The sequence below is a fragment of the Opisthorchis viverrini genome (assembly GCF_000715545.1).
Source record: "Opisthorchis viverrini unplaced genomic scaffold opera_v5_43, whole genome shotgun sequence".
In the NCBI taxonomy this organism is placed as follows: Eukaryota; Metazoa; Platyhelminthes; class Trematoda; order Opisthorchiida; family Opisthorchiidae; genus Opisthorchis; species Opisthorchis viverrini.
The window spans coordinates 1,938,338-1,963,907 of record NW_008751699.1 but is presented as its reverse complement, the minus strand read 5'-3'; the positions used below and the strand labels follow the sequence as shown (position 1 = coordinate 1,963,907).

The 25,570-nt window shown below is 42.0% G+C and overlaps 2 protein-coding genes across 2 annotated transcripts in view; one reads left to right on the top strand and one right to left on the bottom strand.

Annotated features, from left to right (window-relative positions):
- The window catches only part of T265_03173 (hypothetical protein), a gene marked incomplete at both ends in the record, with an annotated part of 81,812 nt that overhangs the window by 25,875 nt on the left and 30,367 nt on the right, over positions 1–25,570 (top strand). The window contains 3 exons of the mRNA XM_009167586.1: positions 8,200–8,553; positions 14,619–14,688; positions 19,081–19,343. Coding sequence (XP_009165850.1) covers positions 8,200–8,553; positions 14,619–14,688; positions 19,081–19,343 — 687 coding nt within the window. The remainder of the gene's footprint in view (positions 1–8,199; positions 8,554–14,618; positions 14,689–19,080; positions 19,344–25,570) is intronic.
- On the bottom strand, positions 10,496–10,774 carry T265_03174 (hypothetical protein; the record flags this gene model as incomplete). Its single annotated transcript, XM_009167587.1, has 1 exon — positions 10,496–10,774. The coding sequence occupies one exon, from the start codon at positions 10,772–10,774 to the stop codon at positions 10,496–10,498; it is 279 nt and encodes a 92-aa protein (XP_009165851.1).

Genomic DNA, 25,570 nt, shown 5'->3' with positions numbered 1-25,570 from the left:
GAACGTACATAAAGCACCACATAGAAATACTACTAATAACAACAGCTACCACAAATTCTCTAAGCATATAACTTGAAAACATCAGTCAACCCGCGTCAAACTAGTGTATTATTAGAAGGCTGAGTTGAAACTCATTTGAATTATTGCAACCATAGTTGGTCCAATTGAAAAACTGTCAATCGTGATTGGGAAAAACTAAAACCCGTATTTTTTACCTGAATTCGCTTAGCTACTAACTACGGAATTTCGGAGCAACCCTGTTGATGGAGAACACCGAATGGACGAAAAATGAGAGTAATCTGATGATGCGAGTGCTTTTGCGACCTGCAACTGTCTACAATCTGTACGCAGTTTCTCCGTATCATCAGACCAGAAACACGGGCAAAACTGGTGCAAGTGAATCTGTGATTGATTGGTGATGGTTAGTATTGATTTAATTCAGAGGCGAAGGCCCTCAGCGTAAATGCTCCAGTGCGTAAAGCCGCCTTTTTAATGCACAAACAGGCTGTTCAAAGTTGTCGTGATGTGATAAACTAAAAAAATGGTAATGGCGCACGTGGTTGACAGTGTTAACTTTTTCCCGTCACTAGGCCAGGCCGAGATCGGGGGAATTCGGATTCCCAATGGGAACGAAGTTAGACACATTGGAAATAAGGAACTGTCGGAAATACTAGCTTCATGATCACTGCCTACAAAATTTGAAACCAATGTAAGCATGTTATTTGTCACACTTGCCGAGTAATTTTGTATTTGAGAGTACGGATTTGTGTGTGAACGACGACAATTGTACTTCAGCATCTCCTCCGTCCTTTAGATTTAGTTTCTTCGTCAAATAAGTATAGGTTTTCGGTGCACGTATGACTGGCAGTTCGGTAGTTACGCTTAGTCTGAGCATCAATGTAGCGGTGATGGATTCCTCCGTAACTTCAAGATAAAAGCGAATATTCTAGTGAATGACACACCACCGATCAGCCCTTTACTCTCTTGAAGCGGAAGGATGCTGAGAAATGTCCTAGTGTGAAATTTGGTCGCGATTCTCTCGAAGTTTTCTGCATCGTGGAATCGAATTCCAAAGTGTAAAGCCTCTTCCGTGATCAAACTGGCCACTGTGGACTTTCTCTACTTTTGCGCTCCTGCTGACAGCAAGTAATACTAACTGCACCGTACACATCACACGTTATAACCGTCGGAATCAACCTTCTTCCACTTGTGGTTATGTGAGCGCGAAGTGTTGCTGACTTGACTAGATACGTAGTGTACAGTTTAGTCAGCCTCTTCATGATTAGATGATAGCATGGAATCATTCAAGGTTCCTGAGCACAAAAAATTAATTGAGTCGCTCGTGAAAACCAAATTGATTTGTAAATGAGTGTATTTCTCGAAAACAGTCCAATTTAGGTTCAATTGGAACATAAGACTGACAGAAACTCAGGGACCGTGCCTACCTGATGAGCCCCAAAAGGGCGAAACCGGTTGTGGGCTGTCGAAGAGTTTTCAGTAACCTTGTGAGTAGTTTCCTTTATGAAAATACTCTTTGCTTCGTTTATGTGAATGTGAATTGTACCGAAGATTTTGAGAAATACATGACTGAAAAGTTCTCCGAATGTGGTGTCGGAATGTTTTAGCCAATAGACATTTCAACCCTGAATATCTACTCACATGATCAACAGAGTTTAGCCTCCAACCACAGCCTCCCAGCGACGTTCCGCCCTTAGATAAATTTATTGTTGAGGAAAACTGAGATCGGAGTAAATTTTTAACATCTTAGTCAACGACTGATGGACCTATACACAACGGAAAGGAGACCACACGCAGTCAACTAGATTAATTTGACTGAAAGCCCACGGAATAGTGAAGTCAGACCAAACAGTCATCTCTCGCTCAGCTCATGTGAAATGTGGAACCCAATGAGCAAAGTTTGCTCACTGAATCGTGATGAGAGAGAGTGTTAAACGGGTCACACCAGATGACAAAAACGGAAGTATTTTGTATCATTCTGGTGTACAACCTTTCCAGACTTCTTCGAATATAACTGATGAGATCAGCTGTCGCTGGCAGTGGTTGCAATAAAACTGAGTGACTAAAGACGGTTGGTATTTATCACAAATACCGAATGGTGAATTACTCACTTACTATAGATTCACCGCTTTCCAAACAACTCCATGCAAAATTTATTTGACAGTGACGTCGAATCAAACGAGAACTTTCCTTCTCTATACACACCACAACTCTTTTTTAGTGATCGAGAAAGTAATATCTATTGTCGAGGCATTTATTAAGCAGGATATTCCGGAGTGCCAAACAGTCGTAGTGCAAAATATTGAGTTAAATTAGAAGTTCTCTAACGCATAACGTGTAGAGTGTGCCTCCGAAGCATGCATACTAAGCCGTTTACAATGTTCACTAGAATGGTTGGTTTTGAAACGAGTAGGGTGATACGAATACATTGTCATATTTGTGATTGCATACTATCACGGTAGTGTGCCTAACCAATCAGAAGTTATCGTTTTGTCCTTTTAAACACATGTTATAAAGTACTGGTATGATGTTTTCGGTTACAACTAATGTGGGTATTAAACTAAAAACCAAGCCCACCCAGTAGTATATTACGGTCGAGCGAAATTTATCTCATAAGTGGATGACAACCCACTTGTATGAACCAAAGAAGGCCCTGCCGTTGACAACAATTGAGTCATTAGGGTTGTCTTCGATTGAAAATTCGATGGCATGTAACATCGATAAGTAAACATATGAAACAAGTCTTTAGATTAACCACTCTTTGTTTTAATAAATTGATAGTAACTTAGTACACGCTTCGCGTGTGGCATTCGCATATGAACAGTAGCATTTGACAAATCGGTTAACAAATCCCGACTTGTGCGGAAGACACGGGCCAGTAATGTTTTTTCGGTATACTCCCCATTTTGATAGCACTTTGAACCTTTATTCTTATGCTTTACTTCACAGTCACGAAATTTCTAAATTGATCCGAATCTCGCTGACCTCAAGCAAAGCCGGCAAGTTAGTCTTTTCGGAAAAATCCTCGTATTCGGTTTCCTGTTGCTAGGTATGTCAGTTCTGCTAGGCACGACATGAGGTTTCTTGTGGCTAGTAACCAATGTGATTTTAGTCTTGTTAAGTTCTTCATGAGGCTATACAGTGGTAAAACCTTGGCACGCTCGGCACTTCAGGATAGTTTTTCGATTAATTCCGTCAATATATTTGGCATGTGTGGAGGCGTTTTGCATCAAACGTTGACGAGACAGTTACACAGGAAGTCGAAAGCTGAACATTCCGCACTGTTCACTTTAGGACTAATCAATCACTGAATTGACGTCAAATCTCCAAAGTGTCTAGTAAACGTCCCCTATGCGCCAAACTTCCAGACGAACGGTTCAATATCGTTAATCTTCCTTAAGCTTGTTAAAAATCCCATATCAGATTTTTGATTCACTTCTTATCCCATGTCTCGGTAAGCTGCAGATTCTTGTTCAACCAATTCTAGTCGAATCTGAGCGCTGTACACAGAAGTGGCTGACAGAACAAGAGACTGGTCTATGGTCAGAAGGTGTCTGCCCAGTGGGGTCTATTAACTGGTAATTAGGAAGGATATAACCCACGTGATCAAAATCTCCTAGGGAGTGTAGTCATACAGCATTAATTCTATGTAGACCAGGAACATATGAGGTTTTTCGAAGAGTGTCGAACGCAAAACACCAGTGGAGTCTCGGAAAAGTAATCTTTTCTCAACTGAAAGACTGTCCACCGGTTAAAAGAAAGCCAGACTGCATGCGGAAAATCAACGGCAACAACCGCAGCATGATTCACATGAGACAGACAGACAGTTAGGGAATTACACATGAGAAATCTGAATCATAAGATGGAAAATGTGGCGGTTGTCCAAGGTTTGCTGGTAGCGGGGTGTGGACAGAACCCAGGCTACAATAAATCTTGATAATATGGAAGATTTGAGACAGAGATCAGGTTTGGCGATTTTGCGGAATATATGCAGCTCGACTACGTTTCCTAATTGTTGGTCTGTTTGCCGAGCAAAAGTTTCACCACCAACCTAGGCAACATTGTCAGTGCAGAGCTGAATGCCTAGGCGGCAAAAATCGCCATGCTTCTCAGCCTGAATAGGATAGAGAGCCGGTCCTTATGGGGGGAGTGGTTTCGAATCAAATGATTTGTCAAGTGTCAATCAGCACGTATCAGGAGGATCGTTGCTGCAAGTGGTTTGATTGGATTGTATAAAACTTACAAAACCTCCCTCCGCACCCGTGATCCTCATTCATCCCTACGGAGTGACAAAACATTTCACAGGCACGCAGAGGTGATTATCAACCTAAATGTTGTGGGTTAGCAGTCTCGGTCTTCAGCCAGTCGATGTAGCCCTCACTCAGTTACGCTGACTGAGCCGACAACGAACAACAGGTTTTCCTGTAATTGGTAAGAAACCTCGTTGATAGGCCCTCAGCCTTGCTTAATGCTCTACTATACCTGTAACCAAATCATTTCATCCGAAGAGGTTTCATCTCAAAGGCAAAATGTTTTCGGAAATTTCTACTTTAAATAGACGTCCTTACCTTCCTGGTCGGAGGACATTTATCCTGATAAGGGATCTAACGAAGTGAATGCCATGCGTTGAAGAATCGTCCCGGGAAACACCAGGATACTCCCTCGGTGGAGATTCTTCAACACAGGGCTGACAATTATGTACTCATTATACGCTTCCTGTACTCAGACAATGAAATTTGGCTTTTGTTCAATTTTTTAGCAGATTTATCGAATACAGGAGATGATGGGCTATTCCATTCTGCTTATCGAAGCGCTTGCATGCCCGTGACTCATGTGGACTGGTGCAGTTTACAAGAAGTGTATGATATACACAAGTCCTATTTACTAGGACAGTGTCAGAACGATTTGTGTCTTTGGTTTGCATAACAGTCACGGAAAAACTTAACTTACCTCGGAGCTATATTCGTCTTTATCAGCGGCATGGGTGGGAACTCAGTGAACCTCGAGTCATCATGTTCTGATTTTTCTCTAGCTGCACTTTCTTAGAAGTGAATCGAAGTAGAGAACTGGCGAATTTCCCTGGTCAGATAATCGATCAGTTCCGTAAGCTAGTTTGAATATGTGGTGGGATGATGTATCCATCTGACAGTCTGGGACAAGAACGCTTATTCTGAGAAGAAAATAGCTTGCCTCATCAACCAGAAGGTCGCAGCTACACAATTTTGGACAGTATATCTCCTCAAAGCAGGATGGTTTTCGTGCCGTCAATATTGTTTATTCGTGGATCACCATCATCATCAGCTGTGAGAACCGTGTAGTTGTCGTACTTGTCGTGGATAGGGCAGTTTAGATTCATCTTTCTGATATTATCTGCTTGTTCAGGTATTTTTTGAATGTATGTTTGCTTACATTTCTGAGTATTCGCCCGTCCACGTCGAATTCATGTGCAGAGTGCACGTCTGTCGCGTTTCACATTCTCAACTAGCAGCTATCTGCTACAGGTTGAACATACTCTCAACCATTGTTCTTGTCCGTTGCTTGACTCTGCTATTGACACTAAAATTGATTGTGGTATGCTCAGGTGACAATGATTCTTACTTCCTCTGTGAAAGTACCGAAAACAAATAAGACTATTCAGATCGGATTCTCATTACTGTCCTTATGGATCGATACACCGGCCAGTCCGCGTAATTTACGACAGTCTCGGCCGTCTTCATACAATTATTCGTCCGATTCTTGTCTAGTTTAATCCTGATAGACTAGGTTGATTTGCATTCCTCACACAACTTTAACTTTATAGCCAATGTTTTGGCTGTTGCAGTTCATAACTCCCCTCCTTTCGTTCAACTTTTAATCGGACCAGCACAAAAGTGGCACAGGATGTATGCATAAATGCTGTATAAGCCGCCTGACATTCCGTCCAAAAAATGCTCTAGAATGATTAACGATAGTCACCTGCTCTGTCATTTTTAAATACGTTTGTTTTCTCTCCCGCGTCCAGCTGGTATTTGAGCTCGTTTTACCGTTAGAATAGACAAGTGTGCTTAGCCTTTGTGCGATTCCACCCGCCTGGAACGTAATAGATTGACAAGCTGATTGATCCATACGTGTTCACGAGTTATCTATTCAATGACAAGTTTGTTTTGTTACAAAGGATTAGCCCATGCAAATTTCACGTCATCCTGACACTAGATGAATTGATTGACCTCTCCCTTCTTTAAAATGTACACTAATTTCCGGTCTTTGCCTCTCGTTTGGGGATAGTTCACACGCTCATCAAGCTCAATCCTATTGGTTTAAGTGTCAATTGTTCCTCGAAAGTTTTACTAGTTCAACAGTGAACTTGCAAAATGTACAAAATGTTGCTAACTCTCACTGCCTGAATGACTGATCAGCGGCGAGTCTTGCTATGGTCTCGAATACTTGGATAAGAAATACCAAGCTGAAGTTTGGCTTGCTTCCATTAATGTTGATCACTTGAAGAAATGTGCTATCTAGTTGTAAACCCGATCATGATCATGCTTCTACACTTGTAGCCAGCTGCGTCCCTAACTTACTGTTATGAAAAACCAGCCAACTGAATAGACGTTTATTTAATTTGACATTGGTTATCAAGACGGAATCACCGACCTCCCACCACCAGCACGTATTTCCTTGCTGGTCCCTGGGGCGGGCAACTTCATTGGTATTTTCACTACAGCCAAATTACTACACCAATTTTGGGAGTCTGAATTTTTCCACTACTTGTTCTCTGCGTTTTCAAGTTGCCACACCCAAAGCGATTGACTGGAACAGCGTGGGTTGTGCTATTGTCACCAGTGACATGTCGTCAATCACAACAGCAACTGCCACTATTCATGTTTAATTCCGGTAATCTCCAGGCTACCGGTCACAGATTAATCTTGTTCGCTTGGCGTCGTCAACGATTGGTAGTGGAAAAAAATATTGTCATGACATCCTTGTCAGTATACGATCCATTACCTCATGTCTTTCTGCAATCAGAACCACATATACGCCCTACAAATCTACGGCATCTCCTGATTGACTTTTACGTGGGAAAACTGCTTGTGCTTGTCTTGTCAATAACGGTTTAAAGGAAGTCAAGAAATAGAGGTATCCTTTCAGACTAGTACAATTCGAAACCGCCACATCCCGACGTGCTGTTTCTCACAGTCTGAGCAGCGATTTAAGAAAATTTCATTCACCTACCAATAAAAGCATTATTTTTTAACTTCCACTTGCACTTTCGGCAATACAACCAATACCATTCAGTTGCTTGGCGTTTCACCGAGTTTCTATATGATCAACTACTGCTGCCAACGTATGCCATTGGATATCAGCGAATAGTTTAGATCGATTTCCACTGGATATTAAACGAAGACATATGCAGCACTAGTTGGAAAACGGCTTAGGTTGTCCTATTAGTGGGGTGTCATCATCCGACGAACTTAAACTTTTGTATACCCAGTAGTTACCACATTCAGGCGTTCGTTTTTACTACTCACTAACAGACAAATCTAGATCCGGTGCTTCTTCCCCATACGGACTTCTTAAAATTTGTCTGTCCCGGAAGGGTACTCATATCATGAAGGAGGATGAACAAAGCCACATATTTTCTTTCGAAAAAACAGTCTTTACAGAGTAGGTCCTAAAAGTAAACGAATACGGCACGTAAAAAAATTCCATCAAAGGCTGACTATCAGCCACACTCTGATTCTGTAGCATGTTCCTTTTCAGTATGACGTGGTGCCCCTTGATGTTGTCTGACTTTGGTGCGCTAGCTTCCACACAGCTAAACAAAGGTTTCAATTTTCTTAACATCAGTTCGAATGACCATTTGTATATGTGTGCTACAACAATAAACCCTGAACATTACATTTCGCAGGCGCTTGTTGTTAATTTCATACCTTTTGTTCACATTTCGACCCTTCATTACCAGACTATCATCTCGTTCCAAAAGGGCAGAGTTTATTGTGATCACTACTGTGGTATGAATAATGTACTCTCCAATTACAGTCCTTTTAGCTCGATCAATCCAGAAAAAGTCTGTGCACCAGCTCGACACCTTTTATTTGGTCTCTATTTCAGTATCTTATCTCATCTCTTAACAATGTTGATCTGTTTATCTTTCTTTCCTTCTGATTCCATTTCATTTTTTTGTATTTTTAACATATTCAATAGCAATCATCGCATACTGAAGTCCATGGTAGAACTCACGCATCCGGTCGTACAAGCAACACCGCTGGTTCTACTTTCGTTCGGGATCCACTGCATCCGGGGGCGCCGGCTGGAGACGGTCCGTCGAATCCCATCGAGGCAGACAGCACCGATGGTTTGGTTAGAATTCGCATCAGACCAGACAGTCGTGGTCGGTTCGGCTTTAACATACGAGGTGGGATCGATTTTGGAATTCCGATTATTGTCAGCCGAGTGGGTCAGAATACTCCAGCTGATTTGTGTATTCCTCGATTATATGAAGGTGATCAGCTGATCGCAATCAATGGACGCTCCGTGGCTGGTTATACTCACGCAGAGGTACGTTATACTGTCGGAATCTTCTGGGTTTGTTGGAAGGTACAGTTGTCTTTATCGAGTTACCCGTCTGTTCTACAGAAGAACCAAATTAACTTTTTGTTGGGTTGTATTGTAACACTGTACCTATTCATTCCTGCGTACGATTGGATTGGCTTATTTGTCTGCCATAGACACGCGGCTCCTCCTTCTTCTCATGCTCCATTCTGGACCCTTTCCAGAGCCTTTCTAACCACCCTCCTGACAAATACATCCTCACTACCGCAATGTAGCTATGCACAACGATTGTAACTGTTGGGCCATTGTTAAGCACCAACTATCACATTCTCGATACTACTATATATGCTCGGCCTTTAAGTTTGTAACAGAGAAAGGATCGCTCAACCGATAACAAATCAGTCAGGCAAATCCATTTCGGTCGGCATGGTTTCATTTATGTTTTTTAACAATTTCATCTTAGAACAGTACCGTTATTCCCCAAAACTTATGGTGAACAACTATTCTAGCGAATCAATACCGCTGCTTCACTACTTTCATTTAACTAGCCTCTGCAATGCGACTGCGAGCATCAACTGGTCTGTTGCATTCAGAATATCAGTCTTGCGTTGCAGACATGTAATCAGTATCATTTTTTGTGACCACCCAAAGCTACCGACGTAATTTGATCCTTTCTTAGTCTAACATACCATTCCATAAGAGGACAAATATGTCGGGAAAATTCAAACTACATGCGGCTCAAACGTAGTGGGTTTAGGGTACAACGTAAATCAGGGTCAATTCTAATAATTGCTATACAAAAGTTGTCGTGTCACACTGGAGTACTTTGAGACGAGTTTGTTTTATTACAGCTTTCCATTACTTTATTGATCCTTTCAAGGAGCGACCACCACAGAAAAGAGAGTTTCTGTCCTCTTTCGGGGTGGAGTAGACTCTCTTCTAGGTGCTTTATAGAATACAGCATTAGTGTAGATGAAAATTTGGACAAAATTACGAAAGCTTCCGTGAATTATTGTTGCAAATAAAATATTCTACAACCTTCGCTCATCTCCCATCAAAGATACTGTAACCTAAATTTAAAATTGCCTATTTCGGACACCTTTTGGTTAGGTGTCGTCGTTGGTTTGAAGCAGCTGTTGACTTAGTCAAGAAGCCCTCTATTGATAAATTGTGATCCAGTCTTCACTGTGATACCTTACTTTGATGTTCTATATAAGTGTGCCAATATCCGTGTTGTTCGGAGTTACTTCTTGTTGCTACTTGTTTGCCAATGAATTTTGGGTTTTCTGCACTCTCCTTTTTCCGCTCTTTACTCGGGCGTTCTTTCCTCGGTCCCGTAGGCACCAGTATTGATGACTGATATTTTCCGTCGTTGCTAACTCCGCCTCCACCATCATACGGGATACGTTAACTAAACCCAGGAAGTGGTGCATAAATGTTCTGTGACAAGCGACTGCAATACGCTATTGTAAATTGGACTTTCGTCCTACAAATGAAAATGATTAATGGTGAACAATCAAAAACCATTGTGCAGCTGTTTCATCATTACTCAGAATCCTCAGCAGTATGCATCTTACGAAGCCCTAGGAAGATTCGAACTCGCATTCTCCCGGCTAATGAGCTGAAGGCTTAATCGTTCGACCACGAACGCTAGATCAGCAGCGTGGTTAACTCACACTTAAACAGGATTTAGCTCCATTCGTCCTTCACTCACGGAATCCACACGGGTCCTCGAGTGACAAGTTCTCCGATGAAGTTTTCATCCATCTTGTAAATTATTCTTCCTTTGGGCCACTTACTGACTGATGGCAATTGGGAGCCAATCACACAGCTGTTTAGCCGCCCGTAGCCGGACGGTCTTGGGTTCGAAACTCATTTTCATCGGACGCGCACTGCTGACGATTCCCAGTGAGGATCAGACAGCTGTGCAGTACTTCTCGTCTTTTCATTATTGGGTGACTTCATTGATGGAAGGAAATCCGAATCGTAACTTCTCAAGTTCGTCCTCGTTGTTCTTCGAATTCACCGACCACAGGAGTAGCTTTGGCAAAGGAGAACTTGAGCTGTATAGGTAGGGCTCGATTCGAGCCCAAGATGTGGTTATATAATCCTTGATTTGAGTTTGAATGTGTTTGACTAGCTCAATTACTTTTTGAGCTAATCGGAGGCAGTCAAGATTTGTGCCGTTCACAATTTTCATTCGCTTCTTCTTGAAAGTAGTTCCCATATTTCCTAGGGCTTATGGCCTTTCTTTGGTGCTCTTTCTTGCTCAAGATAGGTGCTAAATACTGATGTAACTGAGGTGACTGTCTGCAAATGAGAATCGTGACCAAGTGCTTTGACTGGAGAAGAAATTTTCTTACTTGTCTCGGCGACTGAGAGTCATAATCAATTTGTGCTCAACCAAAATAAAAGCCAACTTTGTACTAGCAGATTCAACTTTTAACGCGTTCCTTTGCGTGTGAGAAGAAATAATCATCAGTCTTCCATCAGAAAAATATATCAATGACTGCACGTTTTTTGTTTTCGATGTAATTTGAAGTTAATGAATTCGAACTAGCCCTGAGGTACAGGGCTGATCGTGTTCATTTAGACACGCGTGGTTGTTGACACTGGACGGTGAAGTATGTAATCTGCCTACATTTGAATAAACAAATATCCCATTGAGTGCCTATATTTTCAGTTCGATCAATCAAATTCAGTTTTGCAGGCAAACGCATTGTGAATGAGTTCATCTGTGTGAATAGCTAGCCAGTACTGAGCGCTTCTGTTTTACTATCGAGCGGCCTTGGAAAGCATGTTTTGGAGCTCGCTTTCGTTACGCAAAAGAGCCCACTGGCGGGTCCGAAGACTGACGTGTCCATAACTGGCTAGTCACAGGCATCATTATAAGAAACTGTGATAACAAAACACAAATGAACTGATCAACGCGTACCAGATGTCCCGATCATATTCATCTCGGTTAGCAGCTGTTCCTCGAAGGTGCAACATGAGCCGTGTGAGTGAGAAATGGTGCAAGCTGATCACAATGCTGGTTGACCATATTGCAGCCGAATAGCATATTGTTCAGCTGTAAACCTGAAAGTCCTGAGCTCAAATCTCCCCAGCCACACACTATAGGTGATTCACATGTACAGTACTTCTCGAGTTTTCACCGTAGACCGGGCTTCTCACATGGATGACACCTACATCTACATATCAAATTTTTTTGGCATTAGGTCCAGTCCTACCAGTGTGGAGTGGATTTCCTTTCTAAGGATCATCTAGATAGCCAGCGGTCTTTGCTTCCCCGTTAGCCCTGCTAGCAAACTTACCCCGTGGGTGTGAAACCTCTTCAATGCGATGTGCGCTAGATACAAATGTGCGCGATTACAAACGTCGACCTACTTATATAGTCCTTTCCGGTTTGCTCCACACCGTTAAATATGATTGTCGAAAGGCGTAAACAGACAGGCAGACAACGACCAAGTTTATAACGTGTAAAAACTTTATTGGCGTCGGGACCCCTTTGCTGGACTACCTAGCATTAGGACATATTAGGACACAATCCATTGGTAAAGTCTTCTCCCGATGTGGCTGGTTTGTGTTAGCCTTTTGAGTGGTTTCCTCAATAAAGGCAATCTTAGTCGTTGTGCTCATTCGTGAGATGGCTACGTTTTAATGAAATCAGGCCTAATAGTGACAGTAGGCTAGCTTGTCTTTTGCGGTTTTGTGACAATCAAACTGTCGCCCTTGAGATGGATTGTCACCGGAAGTACTGTTGGCCAGAAGGAGTGCATTTTTCCGTAACACCCGTCTAGATCGATTTCCCCACTCTAAAAATTACCATTGGTTTGCTATTGTGTTTTGTAGTTGCTTACTTATCTGCGTCATTGGTTTGCGTCTTGCCTGTCTCGAAAGCATGGCCAAAATCGCCCGTAGGTTGTTCCCAAGCTAATGACCATTTGGTCCGTCTATCAATGGTGAAGGAAACAGCATTTTTACCAAATGTTTTGTCCATTAGTGACGTATTGTGATGTTATCTCCCTGTGGGCATAGCAGCAGAATCCCGGCACCTCCACCCTATATATCATTGCTTCCCCAGAATCGAATCTTGTACTCCAAGAGGCAGAAAACTCTCTCTGTAAATGTTTGTGTGACACAGTGGGGAGTCTTTCGGCGAACCAAAGGGAGGAAAATCTAATAGCAGTCACGAAAACGTGAGGTTAGAAAGACACTGATTCAATTTATCTTCTCAGAACAAAAGAAACATTAAGTGTAGCTGTGAAAATGGTATGTGCGTGCCATGAATGAGCGTCAGTATCCCGATAGTTTTGGAGACTTGCCGAAAACATTATCTCATATTTGGTTTGACTTCAGAAAATGTAAATTCTTTGTGAATGAAATAACCACAGGCCTACAAAGTATTCACGAAGGTTGATACTTCAGCATTTTTGGTTTTTAAGGATAGCTTTTACGAACCCTGTATTTTCATTCAGGCCACAGTCTAGTAACATTTGGCATAACAGATAGATATTGACAAAGCAAGAGAAACTACGTCGAGACCTTTTTCGACTCAGCACGACTTGTGTGGCCTCATGTCAATTTTAAGTTAATTTTTCACTTAGTGTATAACCCTACATACTTAGAGCCATCTTATCTCGTGTTCTCGTAAGATGCTCACAACTCAGACTTATGTTTGAATAACCTGAGCCCAACCAACATTTGACGTGTACACTAATTTGCACACTAATTTGTTTTTACGGGAGACCCACCTGAATCTCTTGTTTATGGTGTCCTTATCCACTTACATTTACCCCACGTCACTAATAAGGTTGCTAAAAACCCTTTGACAGCCCACGATCGGTTGCGATCTTCCTCAGGCTTGTTAAGTAGGCGCAGTCCCCGAGTTTCCCTCAACTTTATGTTACAGCAAATTTATGAGTAGTATGTTACATCTAAACCAACATTATCCTCATGGTAGTCAGTGAAAAAAACTGTGGGGAAGGTAATCTTAGTTGACGGTGACAATCCGGAGCTGGGTCAACATTTAGCGCGTGTCATATCTTCTGGTCAGTGGCTACGCACGCCTATGCACTCCGACCCCCGCTTATTTTATGTCGTGACGACAGCCGGACTAGTGCACTTCACGACAGAACATCGACAAGCTGGTATAGTGGTAAGGAAGAAGCATAAAATAGAAAGTGTAAAATGGAAAACGGGAACAAGTGGTGTGAAATAAAATAGGGATGGCCAATCGCATTTTTTTCAGCCGCTTCTGGCTGGACGGTTTAAGTGTTCAACCAACTGGTTGCAAGTTCGCGTGTTCGGGACCCCTTAGCGTTTCATGAGACGGGCACTGTTGATGTCCCCCGGTAATAACCGAACAGCCGAATAATTCTTCTGGGCTTCTCTGTGTAGACTGGCTTCACTTACTGGGCGAAATCTGTTTCAGGAATCCCCATTCTACGTAGTTTGGGATTCGGAACTATCGCCTAAGTTATCAATAATCGGCTCTGAGCGAGTACGATGCGATTGAGGGCAGCATGAAATAGAGCATCCACTAAACATATCACCGCTTTCGTACAGCAAACAAGAGCTGAAAACGTACCGGTGATATGAAAACCCAAGAGGACCACCACGATTTATTTAGCACACGTAACTTCCTAACTGATTCTTCGTTGGATGGAATAGAGAAATTTGATCATTTCAAGTTGTCAGAATTGGTCGTCTAGCAAAGTACATTTTTATTTCACATACATTCATACATACATTCACATACATTTCACACACATATGCGCATCACTGATCGTCTTTTTTGTGAGCACAGAGAGTTTTCAGAAATCCAGCTATAAACTATTTGGGCTTGATAGACTTCATCTCAATCTTATGTACCTCGATTCTGGGATACATAAACTTCCGTCTAAAAGAAATTTCTAGGGGACCATAGATTAGATTAAAGCAAATAGTTTCTGGTGCATTCGGACCAACGTTTAATTTTTGCAAATTTTTGTGTTTAATTCTTTGGCGCAAATTTAACATCATTACAATCTCTGTGTCATGCTGTCTATCCTCTCTGCTTAACACTACAGGTGGTTGGATTTTTAAACGTGGCAAGGGAAGACACCGGAGATGTACTTGAACTGCTGGTGAAACCAAGTGGTAAGTTTCATTCCTGTCTATCGCTTGTCCACATTAGTCCCTCTTATATTGGAAATTGACATCTAAAAGAGAATTAAGACCATGAATTCAATAAATAACTGTTACTTCAGCCGACTTTAGCTGTGTAACTAGACACCTTGAGACAAGCTCTTCTGAGGTAGTACTTTCTCAAAATCTACTCGGCGTTCATGGGATTTTGATAAATACATGTATTATTTAAGTTGTCGCGCTGATGCCAGAAGTTGTCTTAAGCTTCGCGATCTGCGTTGATGAATCCCAATTATTGGCCATCTAAGGGTTCTACAGACGTTTGCTTCCCCCCCCCCCACACACACACAAGCCGTTGTGTTATTTTCTTGACAGAAAACAAACAACCAAAAACCTCACTTTTTTGTTCATCTTCTTGCTATAAATCTTTTGTCACCGAATTCTTATTTGGTCGTGTTCCATTTAAGAACCCACGAGACCTAATAATTCAGTGTTTGGTGACAGCTTTATCAATAGACGCGTCCACTGATCTCGAACAACGGCAGACTGCGACTAAATCAAGAGTAGCGTATGGAGATAATTTCCTGCACGATAATATTCTTTAGATACACCTGCAATCAGCACCAGATACACAGCTCTGATGGTGACAAATTCCTCGTCGTTGGACCATGAGACCGCCGGGACTGATTAGAGTGGGGATTGCTGCAATGAAGAAATAAGCGATACATAATGGCATTCAATTATCCGATGTGACCATTAGAGTGTTGAAACAGCCATCAATAAACGTTTCAGATAAATCGGTACTCTGGAGTAGCCCCACACCGTTCCAAAAAACCTGTTTATGCGAATTCTGGTGCCTTAATAGCACCAAGCGGCTGGATTTCAACATTCCGTGATACTAAGTACCATCAGTTGTTCCCACTTCTCCCGCTTCCAGTGCGCAGCTACCTACCTCACCTCTCCAAATAATTGGTGACCAGAATTATGGCACCTTCAAACACTGTGCGACAAGTACATGGTTCTTACGGCTGATAATGATAATAATGACAGATGAAAACGAGTAGCGAAACAGCGAAATGGAGTCAGCCCTATCGTGACCCAAATAGGTTCTTAAGTTTCAAGCTGACTCACAGCTTTTGTCGAGACATTTTGGGCGCACAACCTGGATCAGTATTTATTTAATGGGCATTTCAAGATGATGTTATGGAGTAAAATTTTGAAAGCCATACCGCAGTCAGCTCTGTGACCAGTGGATATAATATGTTCAACTAATTAAGAGGCAGATTCATCGGTATGGGTTTGTAGACCACTGGCCGATTGATTAGTCACCTGACTCAAATAGCGAGGCAAATGTTCCGAGACAGGTTCGCATAAGCTCCTGTCTGTTCTGCCAGTATTACGTTGCAAGTGCACGCGAATCAGTACACAACATCTGAGACAGTGAGCTTGGGTACAAAACGTGACCCGCATTAACATTTGATTTACGGAGGATGTGGAGCACTTCATAAAACGAGTACAGCATATAATTTGTGCCGTATGGTTGCAGTTATGTGGCATCCCTTAAATTACGGTCTGATAAAAATTCATTTTACTGAATGGTCGAGCCATGATGTTCTGTGGACTTTATGAAATTCCCATTGGCAGCCGCTGAAAATCAACACCCTTTGTAACAACCCTTCTTCTTGCAGGGTCAGGAATGCATGTACCCATGTTGTGGTCTAACAAAGTGGGCAACAGTCTTTTTTATGAGCTAAACAAGGAAAACTGAAAAACTGCTAACACTGTCCAAATAATGTGGGTTTGCTATGCACAGAAAGCCTAAGCGTGCAGTTTAGCAGTAACACTATCAGAAAATGTGAGTCTGTTACCAGTCTGTATCCCAAAAATTCACTGATAGGTTTGGACGTAAATTTTTTACATGGTTGTATTGGTTCTCAGAGTGTTTGAAACTTGCGTGAAGTACAATGTTATCCACATACTGTTTGTAGATTGTGGTATTGGGGACATACTCAGAAAGCTGCCTTTCAATCAAACCTAAAATATCCTTACTAATAAAGATCCAAGCGGGACATCCGGTGACATGGCATCGATTTGTTTATACGTCTGGCCTTCATAGTTAAAGTACATGTTTTCCGCACCTAAGAGATTCAGAGCTCTAATATACCCACAGAGAGAAGAAATTCTGTGTGTAGTAATCAAATTAAACAGTCTGGTGCTAAAACCTCCCAGAAGGGAAGAGTTTACATTCATGGAGAATACCTTTTGTAATAGTAGTTCTCGCCTGTCTACCAAAATTCGTTTCATTCCACTTTTGCTACCGGAACTGTGGTAAAAAACATGATTAATCCTTTGAGTATGGCGTCATCCTTTTCTAATCAGCACATTCTGGTTTTATCCATTCACATCAACAACAGATTTAGTTTGGTTTCCAAGGCTCATTCGTATCGTTGTTGTCGTTCCGGTCTCCTATAGCCGGAACTCCTTCCTCGCTACTAGAGCGGTGAGTAGTCTACTCCCTCCGAAATCGTGCGGATCAGTACACCAGAACACAACTGCATGGCATGATGCGGTACTCAGAGTCAGGCTGAATCAAGAATTAGACTCAAACATGAGGAAACCAGAATTTCACGAAATTCATCAACGACACTCACGTAGCTGCATTGTGAAATAACAAGTTCGCGGATGCTAATCAGGCAGAAAATGGCATTGTTTCTGTCGGTTTCCACCAGGCTTGAAGAACTCCTTAGGCTTCTCGCGATAACGTCGATGAAAGAACTTTGAAATAAGGGAATGAGCTGGTACAGGACCAACAGAATAGATAAATATGCTGCAAAATGAGGGGAGGTAAGATTTGACAGTGGGCCTCCGAAAAAAGTGGTCGAATTTCACTCACATCCACGAACTCACTCGGATAAATAGTTGTGAACATGGAGCGAAATTTTCCTACGTAAAACTATCGATGGAAGTGGGTTTCACACCCGCAAGGCTGTACTTTTTTGTGTTTTTTAGCTTCAAATACGGACACTTGTAGTAGGCTTCAGGACAAGAAAAGTAACACGATATTCTGTGTTGTCATAGCCAAACGATTGAACATAAGGCGCGTTTGGCATCTCCCTATGGACTGCCTTTGGAAAAATACACTTTGCCCGACTTAAGAAGTTTGCAGGAAAAGCAAACTGAAGTGCACGGTTAGTTATGCTAGCGCTTACGGCGATGTGTATTTTCCGACGAACACTCCTTAGCGCTTGCGGCGATGTGTATTTTCCGACGAACACTCCATGTTGCCCAGTTTCTGTCTACTTTGTCCACTCACTCCACGGGATACTGATTAGACTAGCTCGAGGTCAGCCTTTTTTCACACTTTTTTCAGTGCGTTTTCCAGCAACTGAACCGGACCATTCTCACTTTTACTTTGTCAGCTTCAAGATTTTATGGATTTCTTTCCTCTAATTTGTACTGTCTGATATTTTGTAAACCGTGGAAATGAGAACGTAGCACACGTAAAATGGGGCCTCATTTTTTATAGTTAGAATTTCCTCCAGACGCGCTCTCCTGTTCTACAAACGCCTCTGTTCGTGGTACGATTCTCTTTATCTAGCTCACAAAATCAACTTGATAAGTCGGCTTTACTTGGATTTTTCATGCAGTCAATGACGTACAAAAGGTAGTGTGATATGTGTCAAGGTTAATCGTTTCATTGAGGCGAGGTGTGGTCACAAACTCGGGTTTCAATCCTGCTGTCTGATCCGGAAGCTTTTGTCTGAAGAGGAGCTCCGTGATTTTTTGCTCTTTAAGAGGTATTTAATTTGGAGCATATTGTAGCTGTTGAATGATCACCTGAGTTGGCATATAGGGATTCAATCTCAGCGACGTAGACAATGAGGTGTATTTTGTCATCATTCCGCCCTAACGAACAAGCTTCAACACGACATTCCAAATGTCATTAGCTACTGGTTTTTTGTCTTGCTTGACAGGAACCCAAAAAGGTCTCAATTTGGCCCCAGTGGGTGGATGCCAATTATATTTGATCAGTTTGGTGTGCTCTAATGTGAACTGGTGACCAATACACTGAACTGACAAACGTAAATAGAACGTGGAGTATGCTATTAGGGTCTTAAATTCTGAGTAGCGTTGACATATATATATATATATATGTATATAATTTCTGAACTGTTTTGACGAATGACTTGCCAGAGGACTCTGACTGTGGATACTTACAAATTCAGTCGAGTATATCCAGAACCCACCTGTTTCAAGCGAACTTCATTTATCAGTCTTACACTTTTCTTTGTTTCGGTGTGATCTATTTTGGGAGAACAAGGACTGGTTTTGATGTCGCAACCCATCCCATTGTATAGCCAAACGAGCGAGCATCTCAAACCATTTTTCCTCTCACTGTATTAGACTACGTCACAGACTATTTCAACGGAGAGACAAATATTCCGGATTCTGGCGATGCACCACCCCTTCCTCCACGCTCTTCAATGTTCTCCACTCGCCAGTCACTTACTGGAGACCGCCTATCGGTTATTTCACGGAGAAATAGCGTGAGCTCTTCGAAACGCGCATCAACTGCCAGCTACACACAAACCACAGAGGCTTTGTTACTATCAATCTTGGATCTAGAGCACAGCTTGGCCGATGGAAGTATCCTCAGTCGCTTTGAAGTAAGTGGGTCATATCTTGCTACCTGCCGTTGCGACGAATCTTGTGGAGCAGTGCAAGCGGCTAACGCTGTTGCGGCAAAACGTTTATTGACACCGCCGTAACCGTATTCGCAAACCATAACAGCGTTGCATCCTTTTCAATTTGTCCTCGGTAGCGCTTCATATTCCGTTAACTTTCCAGCAAATAAATCCTGAGGAACACTTGGTACTGAATGATCCACATTTAGCTTCACAAAGACAGCCCCACATTCCCACACTTTCTATGGATATAAGTGGCCACTTTTTTTAAAAAATCATCAGATTAATGCAAGCTTTTTAATTGCTAGAAAACCAGCAATAATAACCTATCTATCTCATTCTGATCGTCATCTGCTATAACCTATCTATCTCATTCTGATCGTCATTCTGATGTTTTTGTCTGTTGGTTCATCACTGTTGACGTTCTCACCAGACCGAGGCTTCACTTGGGACATTAGGTCGTTTTTGTCACACTTTCGATCTTCAGCAAGCCGTTTTAACTTGACTACAACTATTTGTCGTCTAGCTGGTTGATACAACAACAAGTCCTAATGTGTGGCAATTTTAAATCTTTTTTTCATACTGTTCGCATAATCTAGTGGTTTTAATATTAGAAGAAAGCTTTTCGGACATGACTGAAGTCACTTGTGCATTCTTATATTTCACAAATCTTGTGTGTGAGAGTTTTCAAAAGTACGTGAAAATATGTAAACAAGAAGAATGGGCAAATACTTGGTTTTTAAGAATCTTGGGAACGAAACATGAGAGACGCAAGTTGTGCAAACACATTCGTGATGTGAAAGTGAGCTAGAGCAGATTGTCTTAGGACAATATACTGTATCGGTAATATATTAGTAAAATTGAGCGTCTTGTTTAAAAGCTTGCACCTATGAACAGCAAGCTAAAAGAGCCGCGGTCTTACAGTGTAAGCATCGTCTAAACTACTAGATCGGCGCTTCATGATAGGATCATGGTTTGAAATTCGAAATCTTAACCTGAGCGGGTGTCTTAACAGAAGACTCATTCAGAGATCCTCGGGCGACATTTTCAGAGTACCAGCCTACTACGCCACTAAAAATCACGTGGAATCAAGGTAAGGCATGAGATTTGCTTGCTGCTCATCAGTTTCCATCTATTGAAGCCACATGCTGTTAGCAAAGGAGTCGTTTAAAATTAGTTTAAAGTTCATAGTGGAATTCGATTTAGAATTTCGGTTGAATAAATCAGCTATTTTCTACCTCCTTGTTAGTACAAATCTCATCGCAGCGATGATGACAGTTCACTTCGTCACCTAGCTAACCATACCTGTCGAGCCTAAACAGCTGACCTATCCCAAATCTGAGTGTGTGAGTCGGGCAAATATGTGAAGGTGGGTAGCAGTAGTCGTAAACCGTTTCAGTCTCGCTCTAGACGACGCATCTGTTGGTGAACAGCCATAAACCTGAACATTAGGTCAGTTAGAGCAATCTCGACCACACCCAGTTAGTTGGGAAGCAACATTGTCCACAGACTAACGTCTACCGGTTGACGTAGCAAATTCTCATTGAAATCCGTAGTTGGTTGTAGATCTGTTTGATCTATTTGTCTGGCTCGGCAAATATGTTTTCTTATAAGACCCGTGTAATTGGTAGCAGTTTTTCAATCAATAAAAAATAGAGCCTGTATGTTGAATCGAATTCTTGGATTTACGACGGTCTACCGTCAACATCGTCGCCAATTTTTCCGCTTTAGCAAACATACAAACAAATCAGTCGTCACTCTTAACTTTTAAACATTCAGACTGATGAGGCTTATCCTGATCAGCAGTGCCTTCCATCCACAAGGCTTTCTTCTTTTCTGTGGATTCCTCTCGTCGCCAGTCAGACAGTCTTTGATTGATTGATCGCATTCACGCTCGAATGGCCCGAAATTACAAATGTTTCCACAAACTAAGCTGCTCATTTCTACCCCTGCTATTAAACATTCGATTGATTTATTTTCCTTTTCTGTGATTGCCCACATTCTTTACCGTTAACCTCTCACTCTTTCACAGAATAAATTATTTCTATGTATAATATGATGTATACGCCCTACTTCGCCCAGATAAGCAACTGAAATTTTGGATGTTTGTACTAGACAGAAGTCTCCCAATGTTGTCTCATTTATCATCGGCCCAATTGTCATTTGTAGCGTTTCAGGACTGTGTTAGTTCCCAATTACGATCTGTTTTTCAGTCAGTTGACTTAGTCATTGCATAACACTAGTGTTTGCTTATACGGCGGCTGGTTTTTTGCTCATTTGCCTGTTGTTGATCACAAAAATTGCATATTATCATCTTCCAGCCACACTGTAGATCCCACAAGATGCTCAATTCCGCATTGAAATGTGCTCTCAATGTAAAACACTCCGGTATTAAAAAGGGAGATTCACCTCTCTTTCATGATATAATTGACGAGTCAATTCAAGAAGAATGCCCACCTCCGCCGTTTCTCATCACCATTTGAGCACTTTATGCAGAGTTCTGATACTTCTGACCAACTTCGTTACTCGTCTGTCTTAGGTCTTAGGGTTCGATTTCTTGGCTTATTTCGGTTTCCCACTCCACCTGCTGATACCGTTCTGTCTTCTCTTGGTAGTAAACCCGAAATTCTTGATAGATTTTTAGGGCAGTGGAAATTCCAGTAGGAATTTGTCAAGAAAACCCACTGAATTTCAGGAAACTGGATGGTTAGCTGAGCTGGTTGAGTTTGAGGCTTTCTACTATTTTTGTGGAAGCTTTATTGGACGGCCGATGGATTATACCCCTTTGAAAACCCGCCAAAGCAATTTCCGTTATATTATACGGCCTTAGTGGCCAACTTATTTTGTGTTTCAAGCACGTATATGATCACATATCCTATAAAGCAAACCTTATCAATGGAGGGACATAAATAGGGAGAGCCAAAATGTAACGAACTACAAGGTGTTTGTATTCTGGGGTTTTGTGGACTGACGAATAAACACTCAGCCAACACTCAAACTTAGCCTACTGGATATGACAGAGTAGAAAGCATAACAGTTTGTAGGAGTATGTGTATATAAGAATAAATGTATGAATGGAAGCTTACTGCTTTTTAAAGATCAGTCGAATGCATATGCCTTGTAGGTAAGACTGCAAAGCATCGATGTTGGACACTAATGTCATACTGTCGATAATGATGATGATGACGACCATGATCATGATAAGCTTTGTGGGAATATTTGAACTGTTGATATCCAGACTAAGTTATATTCACTGACAAGTTTTATCTTCCTGACTTCCTGAAAACTGGAATGCTTTGACCGATGCTCAAAGCACTTTTTAAGGAATGCTACCAAACTTTCAGCTGAAGACTTGTGCTCAGTGCCATTCAGGGGTTCAGATGCGTTCATCCGCACTGTGTATATGATATACGGGGACCCAGCATCCGTCTGCTTTCCCCAAGACGTGGAAATCGGGAACAGTAAGCAATAGCCTTCCGCTTCAGTGAGTTTATACCTGACTTCCTATCGATCCTTTGCAGCCTCAATCCCTGGACCGCTGCTCTTTTTGACTTTCATTAGCTCCCGGTGACCTTTCGATTCCCTTGTATGCTGTTTCCGGACGATATCAAGCTTTGGAAGGTGGTACAAATCAATGCAACCAAGCTAATCTGTAGACTTTCGTTTTATCAGCAAACGCCTGACCATTGGAGCACAGCTTACAGTTCAGTGGAGAACAATGTCACCTACTGCCTTTCCCACCCTTTTAGATCACAATGTAGTCGCATGGTCGCACAAGAATACGCATTCTGCATCATAATCATCCGGTGAATTATAAGCGACCATCTACGGGTGGATGAGACGACTTTGGTTGTATATCCTACTGATGCCAGCCATTATTGATGGTCGCCGATCACGTCCAAGCAGGTTACGACCCTGTTTTGGGCAAGTTACTGCATACGGTCGTTGAATGTACTGAGCTACATGCCCCTGAAGCGTTACACACTTTGAAATGCTCCCAGACACACAAATCCACATTTTAATTTTCCTTTATTGGTGCAATTGTGGGGGCATTCTGCTCTCCGTCCTTCTAACAAAGTTGAGTTGTAAGCTTTTTTCTGCATCACTGAAACTTAGTGCTTACAATCAAGTACATTATATGGTAAAAACAACACCGGCTTTGTCCTTCTCTTCCTCTTATCAGTCTTCTCTTGGCAGCGATTCAGACACCGTAGCTTGGTTGTCACCAAGATAAATCCAAATCGTTCAAAAGTACTGACAAAAAAACGCCAGTATCCCAGACTACTTGTCTGGGTTTGGGGGGTGACTTCTTGCATTTCGTCCCTCACGACTATGTCACAACTGTCCCACCAATGTTTCCCTATTTACAGCCAATTTATTGTTTTCTGTTCTGTCTGATATTTTGCAGCAATTACCGCGGAGGAAACCCGGATTTACCACAATTGCGTCACGCCTGAATGAGAACATTCTGAAAAATCGATACCGTGATATTTCTCCATGTGAGTATCATCCAAGCTTAGTCATTTGGCTCGCTGGTCTATTTGCTCATTTTCCTGATTATTGCGAAATGTGCATTGAATTCGCAGACTAGACACGCGTCGCAGGCATCCAGTAATTGATGTTCGTTTGTTTGTTTGTGGGCTTTTTTGTTGACATTTCTAACCTAGCCATTTCATCAGACTTGAATAGCTCTTTCGAGAATAAAATTACTGACAAAGGGTTAGCGGTTAAACACCCAATTCCACTTCCATCAAAATTGCGTCCAATTTACTAAAATGCAGGACCTCTGTTTTATGTTTGTGAACTCGACCTGACATTTAGTTCCAAGATTCCGTGAAAATGGTTCTCAATTTCGAAAACCCTTGTTTCGCATGCAGTGTACACATATTGACCCTGTTTTATTGACCGGCCGGTCGACTGTCTTCTTATTCAAGGCAGTGGCCAAGCTACAGACTTGAAAACCTATTGCCTCAGACTACACGGAATTATTGCTGCTTCGGTCCGAATTACCTTTCATAAATTCCTGAACCTTGGTGGTCGGAAATATAGCCACAAGTCAAACGTGCCGAGTGGAACGTTTGACAACTTTTTTAAGTGCAGTGTTCAGAGTCTATGCGTCTGCCCTACCGATGCTTGAATTCCTCCAACATGTGCTCTAGTGCAGTTCTATCACCACAGAAGCGCACACGAAGAACAATATGGCGTCTTTTGGGATGACTGGATGCTTTTTTACAAGCCTTATCCAGTTTGCTGTTGAAGAGTGCGAATCCAGAGAAACGGGTATGGCTGTCGTCTGTGCGAGGCTAGTTTAAATATGTTCGGCATGATGGGCTTCGCTGAAGTTCGGAAGAAAAGTTTTCACCGTCTTTTTCATTAAGTATTCTAATGCACTCAGTGTTTCTAGTGCATCTCTCATAGGTTTGCCACATATCGTAGGTGACTCTATTATCACCCAGATCTACATGCGGTGCAAGCAACAGTAACTTCCTTGTTCACCCTGTTCTAACTGCAGCAAAACCGCTTACGGGCAAGTAATCCGTGTGTCGTGGTATCTATAAAAACGGCAGTTGTAATGAGCACAAATGTTTGTCCGACATCTGGAAGTCACTAGGTAGTTCCACTTACTCTACTGAATAACCTAGGTTACGTAAGTCTAATCTAGAGCGTGTTCGGTTCGATTAAACCCGTGCTAGTTCGTTTAGAGATGTAGTTCCTTTCGATAGTACAGAAACCGTCAAACTATCGAAGAAGTTGCTTGTCCCCTTACTCCCTGTACTTTACACCCTGTAATTCTGTGATTTCAAGGAAATTTAGCAAGTTTCAGCAATTATTCGTGAACAAAACCGTTGATTTATTATAATCACGACGGCATAAAGTGGTACCCAAGGTAAGTAGGGAACGACAAGTTTGCCAACATAATTACAGAGCTGGCGTGCATTGTGCCTGAGGCGCAATTACGAATTACGAGGTAAACAGTTGTCTTCCGTCTATAGTGAAGTGGTAGGAACTGCAGTCTGAGCAGTTCGTTTGCCTTTCCCCGCAGTTGAACAAACAATCTCTGGAATGATTATTTGCCACCGGTCGGATTGTCTGTGGTTTTTGGGATTCATCGGTCTGAGCAGTTGCCTTTCCCCGCAGTTGAACAAACAATCTCTGGAATGATTATTTGCCACCGGTCGGATTGTCTGTGGTTTTTGGGATTGGATTCA